Source organism: Mchenga conophoros, linkage group LG23, assembly GCF_057382185.1.
Source record: "Mchenga conophoros isolate Kocher_MC1m ecotype Shallow Benthic linkage group LG23, M_conophoros_male_GT1.1, whole genome shotgun sequence".
Taxonomy (NCBI): domain Eukaryota; kingdom Metazoa; phylum Chordata; class Actinopteri; order Cichliformes; family Cichlidae; genus Mchenga; species Mchenga conophoros.
The window spans coordinates 941,377-953,398 of NC_140547.1; the positions used below are offsets into that span (position 1 = coordinate 941,377).

The 12,022-nt window shown below is 43.8% G+C and overlaps 1 protein-coding gene across 3 annotated transcripts; it reads left to right on the forward strand.

The window, feature by feature from the left end:
* Nucleotides 1-2,012: 2,012 nt before the first annotated feature.
* Nucleotides 2,013-9,709, forward strand: mindy4 (MINDY lysine 48 deubiquitinase 4). 3 transcript variants are annotated; one of them, XM_085265177.1, is made up of 18 exons: nt 2,014-2,459; nt 2,760-2,879; nt 2,957-3,141; nt 3,237-3,495; nt 3,573-3,808; nt 3,915-3,967; nt 4,752-4,864; nt 4,945-5,061; nt 5,141-5,232; nt 5,392-5,493; nt 5,647-5,710; nt 5,864-5,929; nt 6,019-6,086; nt 6,174-6,237; nt 6,620-6,781; nt 7,571-7,751; nt 8,242-8,320; nt 8,444-9,709. In XM_085265177.1, exons 1-18 carry the CDS (start codon nt 2,367-2,369, stop codon nt 8,490-8,492), a joined length of 2,103 nt encoding a protein of 700 aa, XP_085121303.1. In that variant the 5' UTR covers nt 2,014-2,366; the 3' UTR covers nt 8,493-9,709. The 3 variants fall into 3 exon arrangements, with proteins under 3 accessions (XP_085121304.1, XP_085121303.1, XP_085121305.1); XM_085265178.1 differs by lacking the exons at nt 8,242-8,320; nt 8,444-9,709 and having other exon boundaries at nt 2,013-2,459; nt 7,575-7,733; XM_085265179.1 differs by lacking the exons at nt 4,945-5,061; nt 5,141-5,232; nt 5,392-5,493; nt 5,647-5,710 and having other exon boundaries at nt 2,015-2,459.
* The last annotated feature ends 2,313 nt before the right edge of the window (nt 9,710-12,022 follow it).

Here is a 12,022-nt window from a genome sequence, read left to right on the forward strand (position 1 = left end):
GAAACGTAGAACACACAGCGTGAGGACACGTATGACAACAATGTGAGAAAGAACAGAGGAAGACTGAAGACGTAAACACACACATGAGGTAAGAGCAGAGTGGAAACATCTGGGGAACACAGCTGAACAGAACCCACAAAAGAACCAAAGCTAGCAAAGCAGAACATCACACACGAGACGAAGGACCATCGACGGCTGGGAAAAAGGATCACAAAGGGAATCAACTTAATATGACTGAACTCGGAAGATTAACCAGAACCCAAACAGACTGCAAATAAAATATAATAAACGCAAAAGAAAAGCTACAACCAAGTTCATATGTAAAGGAGCTAAACCAAACACAAAGCTATAGATCGCCAATACTTGGTGTCATCATGGCCACCATCTGCCCATCATGGGTACCTCTGTATACAAAATTATATCATCTATGCAATCTACCTTAATCAGTGCTGTAATAATAATTCTCTGAATCAGTCCTTGAAGACACGGCACACAGCAACAACCAGTAATGGTCAGCTGCTGCACATCACTTAGTTGGAGCTTGGCCCAGTCTGGTTGGAGCAGGGTGATTTTTCACTCTTTGGTTCCAATGCAGTTGAAAGGTTGGAAGGGCAGAGCACATCGTACACCCTTGCTGTCTTCCTCAGCATCACATAGAAATCTTTCTAACCTTGTACCAGCCCTCCTGTTTGTTTAGGCATAGCATGGCCCATGGCTCAATAAGGCTCTCTACAGTTAAATGTGGCTATGTTATCTCAAAGTAGTTCCCAGTGCATCAGACGTCATCTCTTTGTGTGTGGCTTGCTTCCCATTTTGATCTGTTGATCATTTAAATCAGGTCGGGTATCTGTGTTTATAATATAAGGTACAATGTAGTTCTGATAGTTGTTGCTAAGTTGTCTTAAATGGCATAATTATGTCTTGGTTTTTCTGCAAAGATCAGAAGTTATTGAGGATCGGGTTGCAGAAGTTCCCTGCACTTCAATGACTTAACAAGCAAGCTTCTCGTTCACTAACCTGATGGCTCGCTTTCCCTTTGCACTTGGAATTACACTTAAGTCTGATTTTATCATCAAACATTTTCCTGGTAAATTTATTGGATAAGATTCAGATAACACAAATGTTGTCGGACAGGTCTTTTGAATTTGTGGTCAGTGGGAGTAATAAGGTATCCAGCAATGGTCCCAAGGCCTCCCACAATTTGCAGGTTCCTTATTTTTGGCAAAGGGCTGGGATGTAGGATCTGACTTGAAGGAGCGGAATGTCAGATAAATCCAAAGGTGACACCACTTTAATAAAAACCAAGGCAATGGAGACCCCGATCGATGTGCTGAAAGAGCTTTTTCTTTTATTCTTGCAAGAAGAAGCAAAATTGTGATAGTCTGAGAGGACGCTGAAGAGCAGTCCTGTCAGCTTGTTTGAACCGTGGGTTTCCCAGCATAGTTTCATAGCACTTTCAGACACATGGATTAGATACAAGGTCACATAAAGCTCTAAGATATTTTTCTGCAAACACGATTATTTCATGGGCAGTCTGTTCCTTTTGGCTTCTCTCATCTCCAAGCACACATTGTTCCTCTTTGTTGGCAGGGTGGTGTGGTAATTGAAATAGTGTGATTGTAAACTGTCACTGATTTCTCCAAACTTAACAGTCACGGAGGGGAAATGATCATGAATCAAATATTTAAAAAATCACAGTGGTGATGTATTTAAATGAAGGATGAAACATCATTTCAGCAGCAGCTCCTGAGCTGTTTGTTGTCCGTAACAATTTATTATCTGTGGTGCATCTCTGTGGTATTTAGATATGAAATCATCCCAGACTGGTTTCTTGAACATGAGTGACTTCACTGTACTCACATGGTTTCCACAGTAACCACATCTCAATCTATAGAGCCGCTTTGGGATGTGGTGCAACAGGAGATTTGCATCATGTGTAGTGAACAAATCACTACACAAATTGAACGAACGTAATTCAAAAAAAAAAGGGGGGGGGGGGGTCGAATCCAGTGCTACCGAGCTGTACCGGATAGAAGCTGTACCCACAAACCTGAGAGAAGGGCACCAAGGCTAAAGTAGCCCAGGGCATCAAAAAAGCTCGAAGCGTCCGTGAACGACTAGCTTTGCCATGGTAACGCAGCCGTACAGGGTCAGAAAGGGCCGCAGTTTCACGGAGCTGTAGCCCCCGCGAGGACACCCCACGACACCGAGTGGAGATTGCATGTTTTTCACCCTGTTTGAACCTAAACTGTACCCAGCTATGATTTATTAAGACCTTAACAATAAGCAGCTAACTCAGCTCTTCAGTGCTGTCGGCGCAGCATCCCGCTGCTGTTTGCTAACACCATGGCCGCTTCTCGTTGATCATGTATGCTAACACGGACAGACTCGTCCTCGGCATGGTCCCTTCAGTCGAAGAGGTGTCTTCGTCCCTTGTACGGGAGTATTTGAGTCGTAAGGTGAGTCGGCTAACGTGTGGTAATTCAGACTGATAGCCCATCACAGCGTTTCTGTGCAAACCGCTAACACTGCTAGCTAGCCAGCTGCAGCTCCGCTGCGAGTTTGTGTCGATGCGATTCTGGTCCAGCGAGCGTGTCTGTAAGCAGCCCTGCTTTATTTAAAATAAGAAAACGTGCATGTAGTCGTAGCAGCAGTGCACGAGGGAGAGCATGCGACCAAGATGCAAGCTTTCGCAATATGAGGGGAAATAAATAGACTAATTCCCAGTTTGTTTGTTTTTTGTTGGAAATGTTGTTCAGGGGCTGAAGAGGACTATTGCCTGCATGGATGAGGAGCATCCACGCACAGAGGCCAGTATCAACAACAGGTCGGAGCTGAGGCAGATTCTCAGCATTGAGGATCTCTACAGGAAGAACAAGGTAAGCGTTAAAGCTGCAAGGTGACTGCTGTGGTGCGCAACAGGTAACGTGTGTAGCTGATCTCTCTGTCACTGCAGCTTCAAAATAACCCTCTGAAAACATTACTGGAGGTTATTGTAAAGCATCTCATTGAACAAGTAAAGAATGAGAAACCAGTGAGCAGTGAGGTTTCCCCACGGAGAGCCCAAACTAGTTCGATGGATAATGGAGGAGAGGAGGACCGCAGCCCGGCTTCTGTTCCAAGCAAACAGACCAGATCGAGGTATTTTACAGGCAGCGTTTGTGATTATTTTCTACTGATTTTACTTTCTTTTTTGTAATAATGTGCTTAAATGAATATGCTGTTGTCTTTCACAGGCTTGATATAACAGCAACATTCCCTTCTCAAGCTACAAATGCTTCACTGATGCCAGCAAACGATAGAAAGTCCAGTAATAATCAGACAGGTTTCCGGGGTCCTGACTTAGGAGTTCAACAAGACCATCCAGCGATGGATTCCCTCCAAGACAAGAAGAGCTTAATCCAAAAAGAACCAGAAAAAACCACCTCTGAGACCACCCAAAGGAGCAGAACTAATCGCATTAGGAGAGGCATATTGGTTGGACCGGTACCCCAGGTACTAAAGCTTTTATGCCTAAAAACACATGTGATCGCGTGCTCATCTGCTGTTAATCCTCCACTTTCTCCTTTCAGGAATCAAACAGAAAACGTAACAGTCGAAAGGTGTCCCAGCCGCTACTCAGAGGAGAAGAGGAAACCAGACCCACTCAGGATGGACGTTTGGTGACTGGAAGTTTACAAGGCAGCAGAAGTGAAATCGGCTCAGCTGACCGTGTACGAGCGGGGCGCGAGGCGCTGAGCGTTTCACAGAGAACACCGAGTGAAAACAGCTTTGAGCGAGTGAGACTGAGCATGGTGACGACAGCAAAGTAAAATAGCTTTAAGTTGTTTGACTCCACATAATAAGTAATGGCCTCATGCTCACTGCTTTCCCAGGCTTTGTTCTCAATATTTACACGTTGTTTTCTTTTTTAGAGCAAAGACCAGGCCAAGTGTGGCTGATCTGGATGCGTCTGCGATGGTCTTGGGTAAGTGCTGTGCAGTACAGGGCTGTTAAAAAGTGCTTGTCCCTTTCTGATTATTGATTTCTTGATTTCTTTTGCATATTTGTCACACCTAAGCATTCAGAAAACCAAACAAATTTTAACCTTAGAGCGTGATAACCCGAGTAAATGCAAAGCGCAGATTTTAAAAGTTATCCAAACCTTCTTTATTCATAAATTACCCGTGGTTAATTCATTTTCGGGAAAGCTGAGGTGGATGTCAGCAGCCACACCCTGACTCTCCCTGATGAGTTAGTAGCATTAGTTAGATGGCTGCCTCGCTGCTTTAAGACCCGAATGACTTGCTGTAATTGATGGAACCACAAATTCTGCTCTCTGCTATAAAATCCAGAAGGAGAAGGTTTAATCATACGTTTGTTTGTGAAGCTCAAGTGCACAAAGCCCTGAAGCACACCGGCAGCAAAACAAACAATCATACTTTTGGAATGACCTTAAACAAAAAGGGGCTTGCAAAAAAAAGCCCCCATTGTGACTGGATCAAAGCAATTCTGCCAAAAAACGGGTCCAAAATTCCTGTTGGTGGCACAAGCAGTTATTAGTTTAAGGTTTGGATAATCTTTTCCCATTAAAAGTGAACTCATCGTTTAAAAACGGCGTTGGGCTGTCTTCATCTAGTATTAAAGTTTATTTTAGGGCAAATACTTTCTGTATGTGCGGTCCGGGGCTTCACTGATTGTTTCTCGCCCTTTGAAAACAAATCGGTGCCTAACTTTTGATTTTCAAGGATATATTTGTGTTAATTATTTAGATGACATCGAGGATTATGATGACGATCTGCGAGAACTCTGCGACGCCCCTCTGCGGGGAACCTTACCCGAACACAGCCTCGCCGGTCGCCCGATGGACCAGGGCACTGCCACGGTGGGTTTCTCTCAAGCTGCTGCGCAGACTTTCTGCAGTTGCCTTTGATTATGTCTTTGTTTTCCGTTTATTCCCTCTAGGAATTAAAAACACTTCTTCTTGGATCCAGCCTAAATTGTTTCAATATTGAGTGGAGGAATCAGGGTTTCACATTCTCAGACACGCATGACCTCAGATATGGGATTGTGCAGAGAAAGGTGATTTCAATCAAGCCGGATGCTTAAATTGTTTTTATTTTCACAGGCTTTATTTAATTGTGGCTTTGAATTTTTTAAGGGAGGTCCTTGTGGAGTTCTGGCGTCTGTTCAAGCCTTTGTTCTTAAGAAACTGCTGTTTGAAAGCACTGAGAGCTGTACCACGGGCCTGCAGTAAGCCACCCTTTAGTTCATGGCATGAACCTGCGAGCACTTTATTCCAGTTACTTCACACGGGGGAATGATGTTCAGCAAGTGACTTCTGTATTTCAGTTTCAACCGTACTATCACCAGAGAGCTTCTCGCTCAGATGAGATTTTTTTCCCCCTTCAGGAGATTAAGACCGTCCAACAGCATCAGGAGAAAGTGTCTCGTTTTGGCTCTGGCTGAGATCTTGTGGAGGGCTGGCGAGGAAAAGCAAGCCACAGTTGCAATGTGAGAGCTCCAGTTTTACTGAAGCACACAGCCGTTTTATTGGTGTTGTATCTGCAGATATTGTGCAGATGTTAGGAACTGCGTTGGTGTGAGTCTGCTCTCGCGTCGCTACGTTTATGAAGGTGTTGCTGTGGTTTTGTTGTTTGGAAACAGAAATTCAGGGAGAAATCAGTTCACCCCAGCTCGACCCTACAGATCTGAGGGGGTGCTTGAAAAGGTACACATTTTTATATTTGCACTGAAGCTAATCAGAATGAATGTAAGATAACTGGTGAGGTTCATGAAATGATATTTGTCAAACTTACGTAAGATTCAGAGCCGTAACCGTAACTTTGTTCTGTTGACGTTTTACGACTTGTCTTTGTTCTAGATCACCTGTTTGACTGTGGAGAACCTCAAAGATCTGGAGTTGATCCTTGAGCAGCATGTTGAGCAAGTGAGAGAAGCACATTTCTTCTCCTTTTCCCTCTCGAGGGCACAAACGTTTATCCTCCACTTTCCTTTTTATCTGTTTTTTCCCCACAGTTTGAACCTGGGATGTTGGGCTGCGTGCTGCTGACTGTGTCTGCTGTTCTCTCGCGGTCCATTCAAAAGTACTTTTTTAAAAACATCTTTTATGCAGAACAAAGTAGCTGGAACCAGACTGTGAAACAACTATGATGTGGTTCTTCTTTCTTTAGAGTACAGGAAGATATGGATGTGCCCACCACCACGCTGATTGGAGCCCATGGGTACTGCACACAGGTATTGTGCTAGTTGGATATAAGAAGATTCATTAGCTTCAGCTTCTAAGCTGCTTTTAAAGCTGTCACAGTGTTGTTGTGTTTCTGGGCTGTGAATCTGCAGTGATGGTGCGACATCAGGTGTCTTTGAAGTGTAGCTTGGAAGATTCGCCTCTAGGTGTCACTAAATCCTAAACAATACTCTTTAACTGAACAGTGAAAAAGCAATGAACCCCTCGGCCGAGGCCGCTCGCTCTCTGCGCCGTTTGCTGTCAGAGGAACATTTCTTCATTTTGTCTTTGTTGTTTTTAAACATACGTGTTGACAGTACGCGCCACGCTGTCTAAGCTTTACAGGAGGTAACAGAAACACGACGCAGTAATAACTGTGTGTTTTCTCACCAGGAGCTGGTCAACCTGTTGCTGTGTGGCAGAGCAGTTTCCAATGTGTTCGATGATGACGTGGAGCTGGACTCGGGCAACGGCAACATGACTCTGCTCAAAGGAATCAAAGGTCACTGCGACGTCGGCCTGCTGTCCTTGTTTGAACATTATAACATCTGTAAGGTGAGAAACACCGAGCCTCTAACAGACCACATCCCAGTTTGATTCATGTTACACCGACAAGCCCTGACTTCAGGCCCATTGTTCACTCTGATGATGGGAGCATCGCCACAAGTATATTCTTAAACTATTATAGAATCTATATGATATTCAAGTAAACGTATGTGCCGCAGCATTTGGAAACCAGTACTCAAAAATCTTCATTTTTAACTGGATTTTTCGTAATAACTGGTAGCGTGTTGGTAAATGAGTGAACTCCTGACCAGTTGGTCCCCGTCCACGCAGACGGGAAGGCCACCAGCATTATTCTGGGGCTGAATTTCACAGACTGTCTGGTCAGGTCACACCCTGAGGTGAGCAGGGTTTTCCTCTCATAGTTGAAAAGTTTGAATAAGGGGGATATGGGTTTGCGTCACGGCTCAGCTGTTTTTGTGCACACCCGGGACACCAAAAGCTCCAGAAACACCCAAATCCTTCAAAGCTGTTGTAGTTGTTTCTTTGGCCGGTGCAGAGCTTCCAAACTCATGAAGTCTTGGAGCACCATCTGTGTCTGACTTCACTCCTCTGCTGCTCTGCTCGGCGACCTGTTACGTCGACTCTGTCGTAGTTCGCTTCGTTGGCGTCTTACACACGAGACGTCTTTACATCAGGTCGTCGGGAATAAATGGTTAAGATGGGTTTGGCTTACGTACAGAGCAGTAATGCCTGCGTTGCTTTCAGTACACGTATTGCATCACTCAGTGATTCTGTATGGCTGATGTGATCAAAGACAATTGGTTTTCTCCTTCTAAGGTAGGAGCTTACCTGAAGACGCCACGCTACCCCATCTGGGTGGTGTGCAGTGAAAGCCACTTCAGCGTGCTGTTTGGCCTGCAGAGGGAGCTGTTGACCAACGAGGGCGGCGGCACGGAGTTCGACCTCTACTATTTCGATGGACTGGCCAACCAGCAGGAGGAGATCCGCCTCACTGTTTGTACGTAGCATCGTTTATCTGATTGTCTTTGTCTGCAGCCCCGTGTGTCCAGTCTGTCTTCTTACAACCCCCGGGCCTCGGACCGGTACCGGTCCGTGAGTCGTTTGGTACCGTGCCGCGAGAGTAGAGGCTCGGGTGTGAAATGTCTGGTTTTCAGGGTTTTATCGGTTTTCAGCGTTATTTTGTCATCGTTTTTATCGTGTACTCGGTTTTCCTGGGTCTTTCCACGTGTGTTATGAATAAATCTTCTTTTTTTCGGTACCAGTACTGGTTTTATTTTGTTGTATTTATCCGCGACACCTTAAAGGCCGGTCCGTGAAAATATTGTCGGGCATAAACCGGTCCGTGGCACAAAAAAGGTTGGAGACCGCTGCCTTACATGACGTCTAAAATGTGTTGGGTTAATCGTGACCTGTTTTCAGTCAGATTTTTCAAGTCGTTGCTTCTGAGTGTTCCTAAAGCTGCGAAATAAAAATGTTTTTACTTTTAGCGGTCGGCAGATTGTCCCAGAGCAGTCAGGAGGTGGATACTGACCTCACTCCTCCTCTGGAGCTCTGCATCCGAACAAGGTGAGAGCCGTCATACAGACAGATCCCTGAAACAACCATAAAATGTTTCGACATGTTTTGCTTTTCCTTTTAATCCTGTAACGAGTTCTGAAGCTGTAATAGACGAGTCTGCTCTTCTTGCAGGTGGAAGGATGCATGTGTCAGCTGGAATGACACGGAGCCTATTCTCTGAGCGATCATCTGTTTTCAGTTTGCTTTTGTTATTCTGCTGGTTTATTTCACGTCGGTTTTATTACGTACGAACTTGACAGTGGATACAGAAAAGTGCGATCGAAAGGTTCAGAGCCTGAGCCCGTAAGAAAGTGAAAACTGTGACCCGTTTAAATTTGGCCGCCGTCCTTTTCCAAGTAGTTGCTTTGTTCCTCTTCTCCTGCCATGCCTGACACATTCCCTGGAAGTCAGCTTTTTAATGGATGTATATTTATTTATTTTGAATTCCCAAAGTGCTGCTTCTGAGGTCTGCAGTTAAACTTTTAGAGGCACATCTGGCACTGGTCACAAAATACGTGCACTCCTGATGTTGGTTGTGCAACATGTCTCTGAATAATGACTCCGCGTGTTTTTATTATTTACTTTTTCATTTGTTTTCATTCAACAGGGATGAGTTACAGACTACTGCCAGTAAATGCCCTTTAGTAAAATGAAGCCGGGGCGGTCCACGAAGAGCCGCAGAGCTCGCCATAATTTGCAGGTTTTGTCCTCAGTTGGCTTTGAAGGTAACAAAGTCACAGAAACATAAAAACGGAGCCGAGAACAGGGAAAGGAAACACTCTGATGTTGACACATTTTGTTCAGGCCAAAACGTTTCCTAATAATAAAGACGTTCTTAACATGACGTTTTTATTTCTGATGGCAGCGTGTGAGCTGATGCACACGTAACGGGAACACTCCCAGAACCTTTCGATTGCACTTCTTGCGTTGCTGTTTTGTCCGTCTGAGACGAAGCGTTGTGCAGACACATGGAAAGCTGTCGGCCGCCATCGTGTCGTCTGTCACAGCCTGATTCTGCTGCCCGCACATTTACCATATTTTGGGGAATAGTTGGTCTTCTAAAGTTTGGCAATAAGAACATGTGAATATTTTAGATGTGTTGCTGCAGGACAGTGTTCACCACAGTGGCCTTCTGCTGTCAGCTGGTCCTTTTAACATAAAAGCATCGTATCCACATTTTACACTAAATTAATTTGATTTCTCTGCTGATAAATATTTGGTAAATGGACTCAAAGCGCTCTATACAAAATATATGTAACATGTTATTATTTTAAGGACTTGTGACACATATAATCTAGATGAACTTTTAGTGAGTGTGACATTCCTCATCATTGCCTTGATGCTTGTTCACGTTGGACAAACCACCTGTGTGGACAATAAAATAATTGAATACCTCAGCTGTCTCCATGCTTGATGTTTTCTACACTAAGCACTGTGCCCTCCTGCTGCCTGCCATCCTGATGGAAACTGCAGAGCACCGAGTATGTACTGAATACTGCAGTGCAGTAACTTTGTTATGTAAGCTGCTCTTTGTTGTCTGTATCTTGGTAATCAGAAAAGACCATGAACATGGCCTTAAGGGTCAGACTGGGACAGGAAAATCCACGGATACTTCACCACACATACAAAGACAACAGCTTTAATGGAACTACTGGGTTGATGCTCTGTTTCAAGAGCAAGTCTGTAATAGCAGGTCACCGCTGTGAGAGCATGTACTTATTGTTTTTAAAGAGAAATAAAGGAGCAGTCCTGAACACAAAGCCACTTCAGTCAGTGTTAGCTGCTGACTGCTCGACAGGCAGCCGAAGCTAAAACTATACCGAGCTTCATCTTTACATTTATCCATCAAATGCATCCAGAAACGTTTTGGACCCAACTCATAGGAATGCTCTTCAGCATGTAAATGAGACTCATCACCTCTTAGAGCAAATGATAAAAATTCAACCACTCAGGAACAAAGGGCTAAATCGTGTTTGTTTACACGCCTGTTTAACTGTTGTTTTGTTTTAGGTAATGATTAAATGTATTTTGGGTTTATTGTTTATTAAATAAATGGTTTTTTGTACCGTTTTAGAGCGCCTTCATTCAGACATACAACCCAGAGAGCTCACAGGACAATATTATAAAAGTATAATAATAATAATTAGAAAGGCTTCATGCACCGTTCACCACAAAGTGAATTCCGATTTAAAGGTTATACAGCAAATATTCTTTACATTTATCAAACATTTCGTTAAAAGTTTTGTTTAAAGCTGTTAAACAAACCAAGGAATCCTTAGTTATGATACAGGCAGCCAGGCTGCTGGGATTCCCATGATGCACTGTGTTTCTTCGCATGTTTATACACCACTTTAATTCAGTTATTAGTTCTTCTCTGGCTCTCTTCTCAACGCTGCTTCGTCCCTGTTCTATTTTAAATATGAATAGATTTATCCAGACATTCACGTCATTTTCATGGATAGTAGCTATAAATGACTAGTGGGCAATAAATTAAAATAATCCAGTTCTATGAGGAAACTCTACGGTCTGGAAGCCCATAAAGAAACTCTTGCATTCCTGTCAATTGAGTCGCTTGTCATGAAGCCTCTTGCAGAGCTATGGGAACTGCCTGCAGGAATTAAAGTGGATGGACCGGGCACCTTTCTTTTCCATAACGGGGTGCTCAAAAATAAATAAAATGTAGATGAAAAACAGGCTGCACAAGCAAACCTCAGAGGGACATGACCACAAGGATTTCTGCTAGTGCTCTGTTCATCGGGGGGATTCTCATTAAAAGAGATGGACATGTGCACCCACAGTTTATGGTTGTAAGGTAGCCTGTGGCTATTGCCATGTTGTTTTCTGTTGTCTGAAATAACAGTCTTTGGATGAGAGGACAGCTGGAAAGCTGGAGCCAATAGACAAACCAGTGACAAAATGCATGTCCACAATTAATGCCAGACTGACCAGATCTGCCTCCTGGATACTCTTTGCAAAGTTGTTGCCAGCAAAGTTAGCGTCCATGGGCAGGTTAGCTTTGTTAGAAATCACTGAACTCTCACATCCAGATGCAAAGTCTTTTAAGTAGTTCAGGCAGTTCTCAGGTAGCCAGACCAATAAACCCGCTGAGTCTGTTAAAAACAAACAAAAGAAAGTATCTGAGTACATTTACAATTGAAACGTGTCTGTGCGTCTGTGTGCAACAGCTCATAAACATGTCCTGCGCAGTACTGGAGGCAAAGAGTCGTGACTTATGAGATGAATCGTTATCAGTTTTTAAAGTCACATTTTATTGACCATTAAATCAGTGTGATTTTCACTTTTCTCAATAATCAGTTAACACAGCAGAGCTCTCTAAGATCGTGCTTTTCTCTGTCTGCCTCTAAAACTGTGTTTGAAGCCCCGTCTCGGATGAAAACAGCGATCAGGACTCGATCGTTTCTAAATGACTTGCAACACAATGTTCCCTGGAATAAAAAAGCTTCCCTCACCCTCTCACATGTTCCCAAAGTCATCCAGCTGGCTGGGCCGGACTCGGCACGGCTATAAAACTTCAAACCCGCATGGAGCCGTTATTTTTTCCATGCACAGGTTGAGAAGAGTTTGTAATTATATGATAGATGAATTGCTAAATAAATGAAAGCATCTTGTGGAAAATGACGTGTTTATCGTCGGTTGTCTGTGGCTCTGGCATGAATTCAAAACACAGTAAAATCCCCAGAAACATTACTC